Here is an 18545-nt window from a genome sequence, read left to right on the forward strand (position 1 = left end):
ACAAGACAGGAGTGGGAGTTACAAAGGGATACAAAGGTGCTTCAAGGAAATCTAGACAGATTAAGTGAATGGTCAAAAGTTTGATGAAATAGTGTGGAGAAATGTGAGGCTTTCACTTTATAGGAAAGAGATATAAGAGCATTTCTTAACCAGAGAGGACTGGAAAATGCTGAACTTCAATGGGATTTGGTTATCCTTATTCATGAATCACCGAAAGCTAACATGCAGGTACAACAAGCAATTAAAAAGGTAAATGCTATGTTGTCATTATTTCAAGAGAAGTTGAATACAAAAGCAAAAAATATCTTACTGCAATTACATAGTGCCTTGGTGAAATCACTTGAAGTATTTTGAGTAGTTTGGTCACCCAGCCGAAGTAAAGGTACAAAATAAAAACAGAAATTGCTGGAGAAACTCAGCAGATCTGGCAACATTTGCAGAGGAAAAGCAAAGTTAACATTTCAAGTCCACTGACCCTTCTTCAGAACTTAGGTGTTCTACAGGTATGTGATATAGGCACATACACAAAGGGAATTCCAAGATGTTGACATAGCGACAGTGAAGGAATGAGAATATAATTCCAAATCAGGATTGAGTTTAGGAATGTGGTGGTGGTTTTTCCATGTATGTGCTGCCCTTGTTCTTCTAGGTTGTAGATTTTGTGGGTTTGTAAGGTGTTCTCTATCAAGGCTTGGTGAATTGTTAGAATGCATTTTGTAGTTGGTGTATGCAGCTACCACTGCCCTTCAGTGGTGGAGGGAGTGACTGTTGAAGGTGTTAGATAGGATGCCAATCAAGCAAGTTGCTTTGTCCCAGGTGGTGCCTAGAATCATAAGTGTCATTGGAACTGCATCAGGCACTCACTCTGTATTTACTGGGCAAGTGGAGAATATTCCATCACATCTGACTTGTAACTTTTAGGTGATGGAGAGGCTTTCAGGTCAGGAAGTATGTTATTTACCACACAGTCCCCAGCCTCTCACCTGCTCTTGTATACACATTAATTGCATAGCTGGTCCAATTCAGGTTCTGGTCAATGGTAACTCTCCAGAATTTTGGTAGTGGGAGATTGTACGGTACTGCCATTGAACATTAAGGGAAATGGTTAAAGATGATCAATGGTTGATATGTGAGGCATGGAAGTTACTTACCACTTATAAGCCCAAGTCTGACTATTGTCAACGTCTGGCTATATTTGGGCATGGACTACTTCAGTATCTGAGGAGCGATAATATGTGCAATCATGAACGAACATACCCACTTCTGATCTTATGATGGAGGGAAAAAGATGATGCAGCTGAAAATGGTTCGGCCCAGGACATGATCTTGAGGAATTCCTGCAATGATGCCTTGTGCCATAGATGACTGACTTCAAACCACCGCAACCAGCTTCCTTTATACCTGACATGACTCCAACCAGCAGAGTTTGCCTCTGATTACCTGTACCTCCAGCTTTGCTAGAGGTCCTTGATGCTACACTCAGTCAAACACTACAATGATGGCAAGGGCAGTCAGCCTTATTTTCCCTTCTGAGTTTAGCTGTCCTGTCAGTGTTAAGACCAAGGTTGTAATAGGATCAGGAAATGAGTGGAACTAGTGGAACCAAACTAAGCATCTGTGAATAGATTACTGCCTAAGAAGTGCTGCTTGACAGCACTGCCAATCATCACTTTACTGATGATCAAAAATAGACTGATGAGGTGGTAATTGGCTGGGTTGGATTTGCCCTATTTTTTACACATGGTATATGCTGAGTAGTTTTCCACATTGTCAGGTACATTATGATGTTGGGACTGTATTGGAACAACTTGGCTCAAGGCGTGGCAAGTTCTGAAGGACAATACTTTAGTACTATTGCCAGAATGTTGCAGCTTTTGCCATATCCAGTGACTCAGCTGTTTCTTGATGTCATGTGGAGTGAATTAAATTGATTGAAGACAGGCATCTGAAAGCTGCTGAAATGAATTGTCCACTTGATATTGAAGAGCCTTACTGATGCTTCAGCAGTGTCTGTTACATTGATGTACTGGGCTCCCCATAATTGAGGATTAAAATATTTGTGGAATCTCCTCCTCCAATTAGTTGTTTAATTATCCATCACTATTCACAACTAAATATGGCAAAAATACAGACATTCACTCTAATCTATTGGCTGTGGGGTCATTTAGCCCTCTCCGTTGCAGGCTTCTGTTGTTTAGCATGTATATAGTCCTGTGTTGTAGCTCTCATTTTTAGGTGTGTCTGGTGCTACTCTTGGCATGCCCTCGTCCACTCTTCCTTAAATCAAGGTTGATCTTCTACCTTGGTGATAATGATCATGATCACATGGGAATTTGTTGGGCCATGAGGTTACAGATTGTGGCTGAATATAATTTTGTAGCTGATGGCCAACAGACCTTGTATATGAAAACACGGTGTGAAGCTGGATGAACACAGCAGGCCAAGCAGCATCAGAGGAGCAGGTAAGCTTATGTATGCTTAGTTTTGTGATGATAGATCTTTCCAAAATTTATCGGATTCTCAAGGTTGTTAGTACCACGAAACCAAATGAAAGTTATCCTCAATGTAAAGGTGGAACTTCATGTCCACGAAGATTGTGCTGTAGTCATTCCCAATGACACGGTCACAGACAGATGCATCTGCTACAGATAGATTGGTGAAGATGAGGTTAAGTTTATCTGTTTTCTTCTTGTTGGATCGCTCACAACCTGCCGTAGGTTCACTCTAACAGCCATGTCCTTTAGAACATGGTCAGTCCAATCAGTCATGGAACTACTACTGTGTTCATTATGGAGGAGTACTGTTTTGTCAGCAGAGGGATGAGGGTTGGTATGTGTTAATTAGCAGGAAATTTCCTTTTCTATGACCTGATACCAAGAGACTTGATGCTCCCAAAGTCAATGTTGCGAACTCCCAGGAAAACTCGCACCCAACTGTATACTACTATGATGCCATCTCTGCTGGCTCTGTCCCTTGGTAAGCTAAGATATACTTAGGGATACCCAGTCTTTTTCAAAGAATCATACCTTACAGACAATGTCAAGCTGAGGATTGTTTAATCTTTGGGTTAGCTCTCAAAATTTCAGAACCAGACACCAAGATATAACTCAGTAGAACTCTGCAGGATTGAAAAGAGCTACATTTACTACTGTCAATTCCAATTTTGGTTTCTGCCTGCTGATCCTTCTGATTTCATTCCTTTTATCAGATAATGTAACAATTGATTCAACTTGCTGAAACACACGGGTGTGGAGTTGGGCCAGGTGAGGAAGGCAGATTTTGCTTCTATGAAGGACTTCCATGAACTGAACAGACCACTAGGACTTTCTAACAATTGACAATGGTTTCATTGTGATCAAAGGGGCAGCTTTTTAAGTTCCAGATTCATAAAATTCACTAATTGGGCTACTGGTTCATTTGACCAAAGATGTGGTGTTGTTTTTTACATTGAATGAGAGCTATTAGCACCGTTGAACAGATGGATGCCAGGGATGGATCGCTTAGTGGGACCATCATTTACTGGGATAGCATGCGATGATGCACCACTGAAGGTTGCTCATATGGTTGCCACAGTGATGTATGGGTCAGTTAAAAAACAAAGCCTGTAACAGAAAGATCAGGTAGTTGCAGCAGCTGCAATGTTGTGCAGCCCCAGTTTATGGTCACAGATGTCCATCTTTTCTCCCCATGGCTATCTGGAAGAAGACTTCGAGCATGCTCGATTTGCTTCAAATGTTGACTGAAAAGAGCTTTCAATTGGGAGAAACAAATGATGCACTGCTTTCCCAGCTTTCCTGATTTCAATAATTCTGAAACTGTTCAACTTTTGCACCCTTAAACCATTCTTACACTAGTCCAAAGTGCACCCTTAAACCATTCTTACACTCGTCAAACATCCAGGGTCATGCTCTGGTGGTATGAATTTGAATCCCACCATGGCAAATGAATTAGAAGCAGGTCACTTGGCTCCACATGTCTGCTGCGCTCCTAAGATGCTGCTCGGCCTGCTGTGTTCATCCAGCTCCACACTTTGTTATCTCAGATTCTCCAACATCTGCAGTTCCCAATATCTCTGCTCAAAAACATGGCTGATCTGATTACTCCATGTTCCCATATACGCCATAAGCTTTCGCCCCTTTGCTTATTCTAGCATTAATTTTAAAATATTCAAAGTATTCCAGTTCCATTGCCTGTCCCAAGTGCAGTACAGTAATAGATAATGTCAAACTAAGAAACTGATGCAAAGAAAATTACTTTCCATCAATGCATTATGGTATCAAAATTTTCATTAGTTTAATCAATATAGGAACGCATGGTGATCAGTTTGGTTTATCGCACTGTCCTTTGCAAAGTCACAGTATAACCCTGTACTCTTGCACCAAAACAGTTTTTTTGCTGTCCCTTTATGTGGAGGGTTATAGTGACTAAACTTTAATCAGCTTAATCAGCTGAGAATGTCATGATGATTATTTTGGTGTATCACATTCCACATGAGAAAGCTGTCTCACAACTTGTCCATTTATAGTAGATTGAATTCAAATTCCAGCAGGAGGAGAACTTTTTTCCCCACTGAGGGTCTTGAGCCTTTGAAACGCTCTTCTCTAAATGGCAATGGAACTGGAATGCTTTGATTATTTTAAAATTAATGGTAGAATAAGCAAAGGGGTGAAAGCATATGGTGGTAGATGGGAGCATGGAGTAATCAGATCAGCCACGTTTTTGACACAGCGGACATGAGGAGCCAAGTGACCTGCTTCTAATTCATTTTCCATTGTGGGATTCAAATTCATACCATCAGAACATTAGCCTGGACGTTTGATCTGGTCACAATACCACTATAACATTTCCTTTCCCCTAGGTGGACAGAGGAGTAGTCTGTAGAATATCGGACAAAGCAATTAAGACTGAGGTGACAGGAATTCCTTCAGTCAAAGCATGATCAATATTTGAAGTTCTCACCCAGAGGGCTGTGGTGGCCCAATCATGGAATATTTTCAAGACTGTGATTGACAGATTTCCACATATTAAAAAAAAATCAATGGATATGCGGCCATGCAGGATAATGTTGAAGTAAATCATCCATAATCTAACTGAATGGTAGAATGGGCTTAAAGGGCTGACTGGCCTACTTCTGCTCGCATTTCTTATGGTCTTATTATAAATTGCATAAGAATGTAACATCACGACAAAAGGTCCACTGTGAAAGAGAGGACACAATACAATTAATTCCACATTAACTTTGAATCTTGCTAACTTCAATCACAAACAAGAATCTTAAGTTTAAACAAAAGCTTTTACACAGACATAAGTAAAGAGCTTGCTAAGGTCAAATGGGCAAACAAACCAAAAGATACAGTGATGATAACCAGTGGTGACCACTTAAAGAAACAATACAATATGTTCAACAAGAATCTGTTCTATTGAAAAATAAAAATTCAGCAAGAAAGATACATTTGGGGTTTATTAAATCTAATACTACCCTTAATTTTCTTAAAGAGGCATAAAACATCATAAGGTTTAATAGTCAATCTGAGGTTTAAAAATGTTAGAAACCAGCAAAGGGCCGGCAAAAAGTTGATAAGAAAAATGACAGTAAACTACCCAGGAATATACAAACAGATTGTATTCTTACGAATGTGTAAACAGAGTAGTTGAAGTAAACATGGATGCCTATGAAGCTGATGAAAGAGAAATTATCATGGGGAATTTTTTAAAAAAATGGCAGTCACACTGAATAAATATTTTGTGCCTGCCTTCATAGTAGAAGGCACAAATTACATTTCAGAAATTAAGGCTATTTTATAAAGTAATGGTTCTAAAATGGTTAACATTAGAGACAACATTAAGCATCAAAACTGAAAGACAGAACAGCTTAGAATTTGAGAGGGGACAGACCTATCATTTATGTCTCTTCATCCTCTTTGTAACAATGTCTAACTCTAATGTAAGCTATACCTATTGCTATCATGCAATAAGTTGAACCTTTTTTAAGGCAAGAACCTCTTTTCATTAAGGCTCACGAGTGGTCTTCCTTTACTACTTAACCAAGTAGACCACAGACTCCATCATGGAGAGAGGACAGTTATAGGAATCTGCCCCAACAATAAGCTGGTTGTGGTTGGCAACACAGAGGATATTTAGGGGCTAATAACTTCAAAGAAATTGTTAATTAACATTAGTAGAGGAAAAGTACAGCAGAAACAGAAGCGACTAAACTCAGACAAACTTCCAGGGACTAACAGACTACATCCTAGAGTTCTACAAGTGATTATTGCAATGGTAGTGGATGCATTGAAAATTCACTAGATTCCGGAATGGTGCCAGCAAACTGGAAGTTAGCAAATGTGACTTCATTATTCAAGGAGGGGCAAACTATAGGCCGATTGGCCATACATTAATTATTATGAAAGCTTTATTAAGAAAGTCTTGACAGTACAGCACAGAACAGGCCCTTCAGCCCACAATGTTGTGCCGACCATTGATCCTCATGTATGCACCCTCAAATTTCTGTGACCATATGCATGTCCAGCAGTCTCTTAAATGACCCCAATGACCTTGCTTCCACAACTGCTGCTGGCAACGCATTCCATGCTCTCACAACTCTCTGCGTAAAGAACCCGCCTCTGACATCCCCTCTATACTTTCCTCCAACCAGCTTAAAACTATGACCCCTCGTGCTAGCCATTTCTGCCCTGGGAAATAGTCTCTGGCTATCAACTCTATCTATGCCTCTCATTATCTTGTATACCTCAATTAGGTCCCCTCTCCTCCTCCTTTTCTCCAATGAAAAGAGACCGAGCTCAGTCAACCTGTCCTCATAAGATAAGCCCTCCAGTCCAGGCAGCATCCTGGTAAACCTCCTCTGAACCCTCTCCAAAGCATCCACATCTTTCCTATAATACGGCGACCAGAACTGGACGCAGTATTCCAAGTGCGGTCTAACCAAAGTTTTATAGAGCTGCAACAAGATCTCACGACTCTTAAACTCAATCCCCCTGTTAATGAAAGCCAAAACACCATATGCTTTCTTAACAACCCTGTCCACTTGGGTGGCCATTTTAAGGGATCTATGTATCTGCACACCAAGATCCCTCTGTTCCTCCACACTGCCAAGAATCCTATCCTTAATCCTGTACTCAGCTTTCAAATTCGGCCTTCCAAAATGCATCAGCTCGCATTTATCCAGGTTGAACTCCATCTGCCACCTCTCAGCCCATCTCTGCATCCTGTCAATGTCCCGCTGCAGCCTACAACAGCCCTCTAGACTGTCAACGACACCTCCGACCTTTGTGTCGTCTGCAAACTTGCTGACCCATCCTTCAATCCCCTCATCCAAGTCATTAATAAAAATTACAAACAAGTAGAGGCCCAAGGACAGAGCCCTGTGGAACCCCACTCACCACCGACTTCCAGGCAGAATATTTTCCTTCTACTACCACTCGCTGTCTTCTGTTGGCCAGCCAATTCTGTATCCAGACAGCTAAGTTCCCCTGTATCCCATTCCTCCTGACCTTCTGAATGAGCCTACCATGGGGAACCTTACAAATGCCTTTATTTTCTATGTTCTATGTTCTAGTACACTTAGAAATGCAGTGTGATTGGTACGACATGGTTTTACAGAAAATTCCATTTCAAAAATGTATTACACTGAGGGTGTAAGTAGAAGAATAGACAAAGTGGACTCTGTCAGGTGGTAACCTTGGATTTCCAAAAGACATTTGATAAGGTGCCACCACACAAAGGTTAATACATAAGTTATTAGAGTGACGTATCGGCATGTATAGAGGATTAGTTAATTAACAGAAGCAGAGAAAACAAATAAATGTGACACTTTCAAGTTACTGGCCTATTGAAATCTGCAGATGATACAAAATCATGTGGAAATGTAAGCTCTGTGAAGAACATAAGCTGCAAAGAGATGCAGACACGTCAATATAATGTGGGAAAATGTGAAGCTATTCACTTAACATTACATGGCTTGAAATTTGTAAATGCTGATGTTCAGAGAAGCGTCTACACGGAACACAAAGAGTTAGCATCCAGGTACAACAAGCAATTGGGAAAGAAAATGGCATGTTGGCGTTAAGTGCAAAGAAACTGGAATACAGGCATAAAGATTGTTCATACAATTGTGCAGGATTTTGAGGCCAAACTTAGAATAGTCTGTGGGGTTTTGGTCTCTATATATTCGCACTGGAGACAGATCATTGGAGGTTTCGTAGATTGTTCCATTTTTAAGTGTTCTTGTAGACTTAGTTTTATGCTTGTTTGAAAAACAGGAGTTAAATTTTTAAAATGAAGTAAAATAAGGACATTGCTCTGAAGTAATCAGGCAAGAAGAATGGTACAAAAAACGTTTATTAGGTAACACTTTTGTAAACATGTGAGGTAAATTAACATTTACATCAATTTGCTCTTACAGCTTATAATACATAAGGCACATCTTTAAAGACAGTACTTAAAACAGCTTTGCTGCTTTTGCTCCAAATCATTGAATGTCCCTGACTGCCCAGAAAGTACATTATCACTGAATGAAGGATATATTAGGTAAGTGATAGAATGTTTTCATGGGCAACAAGCAGGCTTGAAGCCTCCAGGCAAGTCTTCAGCTGTTAACGAAAAGCATGGTAGAAAGCAACACATTGAATTAAGAAACCTAATCAGTCAACTCAAATTTAGTGTACAAAATATTTTCTCATCTAATATAGTCTTTTGGTCTAGCAAATGTATATTGGACTAATCACCAAATATGCCCAACTGCTATATCCCAATGCTACATGATTATCTATCACAAGGTAAATTATTTTGTGGCTATAGCTTTGTATTTCTCATATTCAACATAAACCAGATCTAATACAATAACATTGTAAATAACTTTTATGTGTATACCAGAAATTATTTTTTATTGTATGTACTGCCTTTTCTGTGAAGAGCCCCAATTTAGTTTTAAGACATTTAATTTTGGATTCAATACATATCAGCAGGGCCATTTTCTTAAAATTTGGTATCCAACAATGTAAACTGTGGCATCTGTTTTCGTTTTTTATTTGCTCAAATGTGCAATTTTAGATAATGTAAACGTTCAGAAATCATAACATTGGCACAAAGACAGCACAAGAAAATAGGTGCGAATAAAGAATGTTAAAAACATTACACCTACAAACTTATTCCTTCACTTATTTAGTTAATAATGTTAAGGCTTTCAATAAAGTAATGCCAAGATAGAAAATTAAATCAGTCCTTGGAAAACATTAAGGGAAGCCTTTGATTCCTTAATTCAAGGAATATGTAATTTTGATAGTTTATTTGGACAATTATCTATTGGGTTCAAAGCAAGAGCCAATTGTTTAAAACTTTATATGAGAAAATCATCTCATTGAGAAGAGCAGATTTGTTTTCAGTGTAACCAAAAACAGGACCGTAATTAAGCCTGTTCTAAGATTTTTTTTGAGTTAGGGTACTCCAGAAAATAAACTAAATTTTCAGAATAGCTTTTGCATAAAACCATGCGATTAAAGTAATAAGCATTTCTCCCTTTTAAAAAAAGGTTTCTGGTCGTAAAATGTGTTTCGGAAATCAATCTGGCTCTGAAGCAAAGATGAAACCTAGAATACCTCTAATACATAATGTATCTTCTGTATGTCCTTTCTTCCTGAAAGTTTTATCAATTTTTACTCAAGTGCTCATCTCCTAAAAAGATGTGATATAATGGGCCTGTGCAGCCTTGCTTTGCCTAATGATTCTTTGCAAGATTCTACCATGGCTGTCAAGGTCAATTGACATTTTAACACTTGTTTTCCTGATATTAGCCAAGATAACAAATCTTGAAAAACATATCAAAACTAAATGCCCAAAGCAACAAAATTCAATTCACTTTTTTTTCCCAGCAATGAAAATTAGGCTGCAACATTATATCCTATCCCTGGAATATTAGCAGTAGTTTGTCATCTCTGCAATTAAGGCTTATAGCAATAATTACAGAACTATCATTTGGTAGTTTCAAATTTAACATGGTGTTGGAAAGGTAGAACATATTCTTAAATGAACACCTGGGGCTATTTCAATTTTATTCACAATGTTTTTTTTAAAACAATGTTGTGATGGTAAACTTAACTTTAACACCTTTTTAAGAAGTAAAAACATTACTCTTCTTTAAGTAGTTTTATCGCAAACTATCCTTTTTATAATACTTCTTGGTCATTCTAACCCATCTTCTGTTCTGATGTTTTCAAGTGTGATGGACTCCTAAATTTGTCAGTAATATTGTATCTGTTAATACAAACAAACTGTGCCCTCACACACAAATAAAGTGCAGGGTATTCCCCTTTAATGTTTAATTGGTTTATGTTTGCTGCCTTGCTATACATTTTAGAATACATTTAAATTCATGTTATTTCCATGTATCATATGCTTTAAAAATGCATTCATTCCTTCTGTCTTTTGTCTATAAGCAGAACAATTTAATGTTTTACATTGTTGGGCCACGTGGAACAATGGAGATGGATGAAAACCAAGAAGTTAAAATACTGCAACTCTTTAGTAGACCTAAGTTGAGTGTGTCTCATGAGTAATGAAGCTTTCTGAAATTTGGTGTTCAGTTTTAACGACTTTACCTACTGTATTCATTTGAAGAGAAGAGATTAGAATGCATATTTTTAACTTGAATAAGACATTTTAGGAGTAGTTTGTCGCGTTTACCGTAGACATCTTACCTCGCCATAAAAGTGATATTAACATATTAAAAAGTACAGTTCTTAAGTCAACGTGTAGTAGTGGGTTCGGCAAAATGAGTTCTTAGAGGTGAAATTAATGATTATGAATCAATTGAAAGTACTCTTTCTTGAATCCGGTTTGGCTTTATGCCCTTGATTTCGCATCATGTTAATCATTTTGCCACTTCTGGCTATCTAATTAAGTTATCAGTAGTTTTTCTTTTGTGAAAAAAATTAAAATTGGAACATGTGTAAATGTTAAAGCTAACGGATGTGTAACTTTTAACAAAATCGACTCTGTGAATGCCACTAACAATACAACTCCGAGAGCGCATTGCAAATGCATGCTTCTCAGCATGCATGGTTCTCCACCTACCCGACTTGTTATTAAAACTTTGTAGCGATTTAAGAGAGGATGAAGGAGAAAGAGTGGTGTACGAAGCAGGCGCTAAACCGCCAGATCGTCCGACCTTGCCCTGCTCGCCCGGCTTATGGGTCGTGTGTCAGTAACAGGAGGATCGTGCATCTCTGCCATTGTGGTCACGTGGCCGTTTCCGCGCGGTTCCCCGCCCGCAGACGCGCTCTCCTGATTGGCCGGCGCGAGGAGCGCGCGCTCCTGACTCCCGTTCCCACTGCCGTTGTTGGCGCTGAGTTGGCGGGTCTGCTCGGCGGCCATGTTGGCCCAGTTCTGCTCGGCGGCCAGATTGTTGTTGTACATTACATACGGCGATCTGTCCTCGGGCAACGCTGCCATTTTGAACTCGTTCGGCGGGGCTCCGGGGTAGGGATGGGGTCCCTCGGCTGTGTCCGGGAAGTACGGGTAACTGAAGGTGCTCGGGGCAGTTTTTGTGACTGGCGTCAGGGGCTCCGGCTTCTGCTCGAGTTCCGGGGGCTGTCGATTAGTCACTCCTTGTCGCAGCTTCTTCCAGCCGAGGTGATAGATTTCCATTAGGTTCAAGAAAAGGGACACGCAAGCCACTACAAGCATAAATAGGATGAAGATAGTCTTCTCTGTTGGCCGTGATATGAAGCAGTCCACGGTGTTGGGGCATGGCCATCTATTGCACCTGTACAGAGGTCTAAGCTTAAAGCCATATAAGATATACTGACCTACAATAAATCCAATTTCAAACATCGCTTTGAAAATAATATTGAAAACGTAGGTGCGTAGTAAAGCCCCTTGAATTCGGATTTTGCCATGGTCATCTCTAAAAGGGAGTTTCTCCTTTTTACTATTTTTAAGCAGCACTTCTTTGTCTGCTTCATTCTGGGCTTTGCTAATCTCTTCTTCCCTCTCCTTCCTTTTATCTTCCATCCGCACAATGTGCAGTACATGGCCCAGGTATATCAAGGTGGGCGTTGACACGAAAATGATCTGGAGCACCCAGAATCGGATGTGAGAGATGGGGAATGCCATGTCATAGCAGACGTTCTCGCAACCGGGCTGCTGGGTATTGCAGGTGAAATCAGATTGCTCATCTCCCCAGACCTCCTCAGCTGCAGCTCCCAGCACTAGGATTCGGAAGATGAACAGCACAGTCAACCAAACCTTGCCTACCACTGTCGAGTGTTCCTGCGCATTCTCCAGAAGCCTTCCCAGAAAACTCCAGTCACCCATTGTTTCAATTCTCTATTCCTGCAAAAGCAATCCATATAACAAAGAGCCATTAGATACTAGAGAATGGGAAGGCTAAAACCTTCATGGATATTTGGATTGATGGTTTTGAAAATACAGCAATGCGGGTTATTCAGTGTCCTTGTGGTTATTCAAAAGCAAATGTTGACATTATTGAATTGACCAAGGATTGTATTATAATTGCAAGTGCACAAGATCGTTCATTTTGAAAATAATCTTTTGACTTTTTTTTACCAAATTAAATCGCGCCAATTATATTATTGGGCTCCGCAAATTCTTACAAAATAGTTATTTTTGCACTTCGTTTTTCCACTTTAAAAATACAAATTGCTGTGGTCAATATCAAATAATTAAGGACGGTTAATCTCGTATTTTGCCACTAAAATCAGAAACCGATCGAGTGCCTTAAAATCTGAAACTAAATTTTTACATCTATTTACAGACTTGCAAAGTTGTTTGAATTCTGAAAAGAATGCCGTAATTTGGTGGCAGTTCAAATACTATATTAATAAGCAGAAAATTTAGAATTTGAATACGAAACAGTGATGTTAAGTCATTTATGCGCTAAGTCTTCGAAATAAGTGTTTGGGAATATGTATTTGAGAAAGAAAAAGTAATAATTGTATGACACGGAAATCTTAAGAAATCTTATCACAGGAAACACCGAGTACTGAAAAGAAACCCTGAACCAGTGAAATTGCCTAAATCAAGTCAAATTGCCTGCTCAAGTACAGTGGACGCTGCTTTTCAGAATGTGGAAGGTGGAGAGATGAATTACACTGGTCCAAAAATCTTGTCTTAATCGTCATGATTCTATCGGTGATACAGTTTGTCCTTATTGAAAGATGGGACAATAAACCGTAGACACACACGGGGTGCGGGGTGGGCTGTGTCATGCGGCAATGTCCCTTCCTCTGGGCCAGAAGGCCTGGGTTCAAGTCCCATCCTGTTCCAGAGATATTTCGTTAAATGTCTGAATAGGTTGATTAAAATATCTATAAGCCTTCAATAAATACCTCAATAGTATTTCCAATAGCAAACAGAATAAACATACATCAGTTTAAATCTTATTTGTGTTATGAATGCATGATAAATTCAATAACTTGAATGATAGGTTTGGGTTCCCGTAAATTGATCAGTACATTTGATTTCGGGGCTTTCATTTCTTCGATATTTTACTTTGTGTTTAGCAATGTGGAAAGTAATATGTGTATTTTAGTTTGATGCAACTACCCTAGAAATTACCTCATAAGACAACTAAAGAAACAAGGCACTTCTGTGAAAAATTATGAGATATGCCAGTTGTTGATTTTGTTCATGACGGTAATACTATCAGTTTCCAGTTTTGAACTATAATAGCTAATTTCAGAAATATTAACTTATTGTTTCTGTATACTAACGGATAAATTATTGACCCGAGTTTACACCAATATCCATTAGATTTAATTTAACTTCATCGCATAGTTGTTTCGCTAAGTAACGAACACGCCCAATTTCCTTCATTTATTCATTTCAACGCCATTTAATTATCAATAAATTTACATATTCAAACACTGAAACATTTCCTATTATTTCCAGGTTGAATATGCTTCAGCTAATCACAGCCAGTTGATGTAGGTGGCTATTTGAAATCATTGACATATTCGTAGCCTTAATTATTTATCGGTTCTATACCACAAAACACGATTTCTGCAATCCTTTGCCCTTTACCTTTCATTCGTAATATTATCATTTGAATTCATTGTTTTGCACTTTATTTCGTTTTAATATGTTAGTTCTACTTATTTCACTTCAGCAGTGCCCCAGACAGTTGTGTATCCTAGATGTGAGTTGCTGGTTTGAGTCACAGAGAACATATTTGTCGAAAAGTGCAACAGATAACAGTTAATTATATCGATGGTATTAATAACACCAAAATAACATAATTTCAGACTTGTTTATTTGTCAAAAGCATGCATGTAAAATGGTGCGTGAGTATAAATGACGAGCCAAGTAGTCATTAAAGCGAAAACATTGGTGTTACGTATGCTCTCTTACCACACTGAATTTGGCTTGCACCGCAAATTAAAGTTAAAAGGGCAAATTCTGTATTAGTGATTCAATCTAACAGAATATTATGAAGCATATCGCTTAGAAATGCAAGCATGTGTTAGATAAGAACGTAATATTGACTACACTGGATAAACAGACATTGCTAATCATCGAAATGTAGATGTGCCATTGTTTGGTTGTACGCGGGTTGTCTTTCAAATCGTCTAAAATTGATCAGTGTCATCCTAAACTTTTAGAAACTAATCATCTTAGCTGGGTTTTTGATATTTTTGGAGCTTCTGAATTCATAAACATAATTTAGATCGACCTTCGAATTTACATTGGACATTCAACGTTTTAAAATTTCTTCGTAATAGACCGCCAACCAGACTTTGGTATCAAGTTCATGCGGGAAATTAATTCTGTTTAGTTTTAATGCTGGGCTTATCAGAATATCATTGGCAACCACTAAATGATTTTTAATTTAACCTATTTCTCCGATCAAGCTGTTCAGAGATGTCATTACACACCTCTGAAACATGTGGAACTTGAACTTGGGTGTCTCGGTCTAGGTAAAAACCGATAGAACTGCGGATACTGTAAATCGGGAACAAAGACAAAGTTGCTGGAAAAACTCAGCTGGCCTGAGGAGGGATCACCGGACCCGAAGCGTTGACTCTGTTTTTTCCTTCACAGATGCTGCCAGACCTGCTGAGCTTTTCCGGCAACTTTGTTTCCGTCTCTGGGTCTAGGGGGGGTGACACTACCGCTGCACCGCAAGAGTCCTAACCGCTAAATTTAATTCGTTCTTCATTTCAACACCATTACGATTAATTAAAGTATCGGTAATCAAGTTTCACTGTAGTAATTAAAATTTAAAAAACATTTAAATTCTTCATTTTAAAGCTAGATAATCAAGAAGTTTAAATTTTTGTGTTGCATGTACCTCATTACCATCAAGTTATGCATTTGAAATCCTGGCAATTCAGCGGACTGAGATGCAGCCTTCCACAGTTGCTTGCGTCAACAGAATACAAATTGCTGAATAAGGAAAAAATAGCTTATTCAGCTTCACGTGGTATCAACAGGTGCCCAGTACAAAATAGTATCGATTTTACTCATTTAATATTTCTCACATTATGTTTTTGCTTTAGTGTCATTACTGTCATTTCGTGGAAAGTGTCAACTTTGGTATGAAAAATAAAAGCAAATACTTTACCATTAGCCATGGCACTATAACCTAAACGTATCATCATCATCAATGACATTTTACTTATGTAGAAAAATCTGATGCCTGCTAAATAAAAAAGAAAACTCAAGAAACCGCTGCGAAAATAAATGATCAGACTTGTAACATCGTAGTTTGCTGTAAATTGTCTCCGTTTCCAAGCCCATTGCAGTCATCAAGGATTGTAGAACAGTGCTTTTAGAAAAGGTAGCCAAATGCAAGGAAGATGAAAACTTATCCGGTCAGAGACGGTGTGGGTTGAGTTATTGTGTAATTTGATTTTTTGTTGTTAATGACAGTGTCTTCCTCTGTAAGTTTTGCAGGAAAACTACGTCTGATGTTTTAAGGGTGAAATCAGAGTTAATTTTAACACAAACCTTGTATTGCTTTATGAGGATGCTGGCTCTCCGATGCGCCGTTTTATAGCTGCTATTGTTTTCCGAACGTATATTTGAAGTTGATTGGACATTAAGGGAATAAAAATACCACAAAAGTTTGCGCAGAACCGAATTTAACCTCAAAATGTTGCAGCTCATTTCAATTGTACCGACCTTAATCTGAACCACCGGCTTTGAGTTTCAGAATAAACACACCATGTGAGATCGTCGGGAAAATGCCGAATCTGTACAGTCAGCGAAGCCGTTCTTTTCATTCACTAATAAACTTCCTTGCTACAGTTTTACATCCAAACACATATCAACTGCTCAAATGTAACTTTCAGTTTAATTCGTATGAAAATAGATACCGAAAATCCTTGTTATGTAAGAAACTCCAAAAAGATCTTTACCACATCCGCCCAACCACAAACCACACACAAACAGCGGGTGTGTGAAGACTCCCACCTCATCAAAATGTTTCATGATAGCAAATTGTATCATACCTCAAACTAGAGATGACAAAACCAGCTAGCTAGTAACACATCCGGCTGTCATAGATGCCACATTTTGAATGCGCTGGGGACACGAAACAGACTTGTCTATGTAACCCTCCCCCTCCCCAGCACTGCTGCCAGCTTACCCGACACTTCTGACCGCTGTCAGCCAGCCTATTCAAGCACAATCACTTTCTTCACACATCGATTTCCAAGTCAGTCTTGCATGGAGGAGAAAAGTGACTCAAAGTTCTATTAAACCTACAGATAGGACCGCGCGAAGTTCCTGCTCTCCCCTAGCCATCGCCGCTGTCACGTTATGTGAGAACGCATGGCTGCAGCTCCCTTGTCACTAGACGAAGGGCAACGCCACGCCCCTACCAAAAAGACCCAAGCAAAACTCATCACTCTGGAAGAAGGTAGAGTTATAATCTTTGTAGGTTTATCACTGCACTTTAAAATAATTAACCAAACTAAAAAGTTACTTTTCATTGTAAATACAATGGAATTCTTCGTGTTTATACAAACCTGAATTTTTTAAATTCTGAACTTAGTTGACAAATGAACTAAACTTTCAAACCAGTCTGATCATATACATAATTATATGCTTTAAATTTTAAAATATAGGCTTGCTAGTGTATGACTCTATTGGAAAGAAGAATTGTTTATTGAATTGATTCGTTATATCGTAAATATTTTTGTAGTCACTCTGAATTTGATCAACCACAAATGGTTACATTCTTCCACATATAGTCGCTGCCAGTAAAAGAAAAACGTTGAATATAGTTCAACACCATAAAGTCATTATTAAATCTGTCATTTGTTACAAACACATCAGCCCAAGACTATATGTCAACTTTGTTGATTTAGTGACTTACTCAGAAGTATTAAGATGTTAACAATCAAAAGGATTGTTAGAAATGTCACAACTGTTTAATGTTAAACAGGTTGTAGCAGCTGTTTCTAAAATTAATTCTCGGCATTGCCATATAACGTTGCGAAGTTCTATTTCTGATTGACTATATTGCACTCTTCATAATTCCCCGATTACCACCATAAGAAATTTGCTTGTTTTACTGAAAGCATAGTTGGTACAAACCTCATTAATTATATCTCTATGCAAGTTATATTCCACTCGTATTATTACTGTTAAAAGCTGTCAGAATTGTACTTTGTCCATTATCTCACGTATTGTAAAACAATTCGGATAGAGCAAATTCGGTAATAGAAACAACAAACTGTGCTGATTCAAGGCACAAATATTTTACACGCTCAATTCCTGCCTTATTTACTACTTTGCCTCAAATCTAATTAAAATTTTGAACGCCATTTTTAAACAAATGAGTAAATCTGCGTTTCTAAGCATGAAATAAAACCAACCTAGGATGGAGAAAATAGTGTATCTTTAAACATTTACGCTCTTAAAGGAACATCAATATTCCATCATTTAATTTTTACATCTCTGTTATTTTGATGATTAGCAGCATCTTGCACCATATAAGACTGCATAAGGTAGAGTTATCCAACCCTATGACAATCACTTAGTTCCATTAAGTACTCACCATTATAATGGTGTCACTGTACATTTTCCAATGTGTGAACAAAATAGGTAAAACTTATAAAAAATGTTTCAATGTCAGCTCAGTGTCTGGATCCATTATCTAGTGTGGCATTGAACAATATATTTTGAAGATTTCAGCTTTGATCCTTACCCTGTGCGGAGTAAACTTTTCTTAACTGGTATGGTGGTGAGGGACTGCAATTGGTTTGGATATTACTTCATTAGGGAGGTCAGGAACTGAGTCAGATATCCTACTCTTGCTTCCTATACAGAAACTCCATTGTGATGTCCCTTTTTAGAAAAGAAATCACTATTCTCACTTACATATGGTAAATATTTGGGGAGTGTGCCAGAGAATAATATTGTTTCATTGCATATTGGTGTGAAACTAATGATAGGTTCAGTTCTCTTTCTCAGCCCTGTCTGAATTCTTTGTTCATTCACCGTAAAACTGCAATTTCCATTGAGACACTATTTTTAATGTAGAAAACTAAGGCACTTCTCCC

General features: G+C 38.4%; 2 protein-coding genes across 5 annotated transcripts in view; one reads left to right on the top strand and one right to left on the bottom strand.

Annotated features, from left to right (window-relative positions):
• Nucleotides 1-8418: 8418 nt before the first annotated feature.
• gja3 (gap junction protein, alpha 3) lies at nucleotides 8419-16772 on the bottom strand. Of its 4 annotated transcripts, XM_048532522.1 has the most exons (3): nucleotides 16625-16772; nucleotides 15326-15420; nucleotides 8419-12348 (listed from the first exon to the last, which is right to left on the bottom strand). In XM_048532522.1, exon 3 carries the CDS (start codon nucleotides 12328-12330, stop codon nucleotides 11161-11163), a length of 1170 nt encoding a protein of 389 aa, XP_048388479.1. In that variant the 5' UTR covers nucleotides 12331-12348; nucleotides 15326-15420; nucleotides 16625-16772; the 3' UTR covers nucleotides 8419-11160. The 4 variants fall into 4 exon arrangements, with proteins under 4 accessions (XP_048388479.1, XP_059502648.1, XP_048388480.1 ...); XM_059646665.1 differs by lacking the exon at nucleotides 15326-15420; XM_048532523.1 differs by lacking the exons at nucleotides 15326-15420; nucleotides 16625-16772 and adding an exon at nucleotides 16488-16546.
• ift88 (intraflagellar transport 88 homolog) overlaps nucleotides 16701-18545 on the top strand; it is a 309288-nt gene continuing 307443 nt past the window's right edge. The window contains exon 1 of the mRNA XM_048532509.1: nucleotides 16701-16897. The gene's annotated coding sequence lies outside the window, so the exon portion shown is untranslated. The remainder of the gene's footprint in view (nucleotides 16898-18545) is intronic.

The sequence above is a fragment of the Stegostoma tigrinum genome, chromosome 6 (genome assembly GCF_030684315.1).
Source record: "Stegostoma tigrinum isolate sSteTig4 chromosome 6, sSteTig4.hap1, whole genome shotgun sequence".
NCBI lineage: Eukaryota > Metazoa > Chordata > Chondrichthyes > Orectolobiformes > Stegostomatidae > Stegostoma > Stegostoma tigrinum.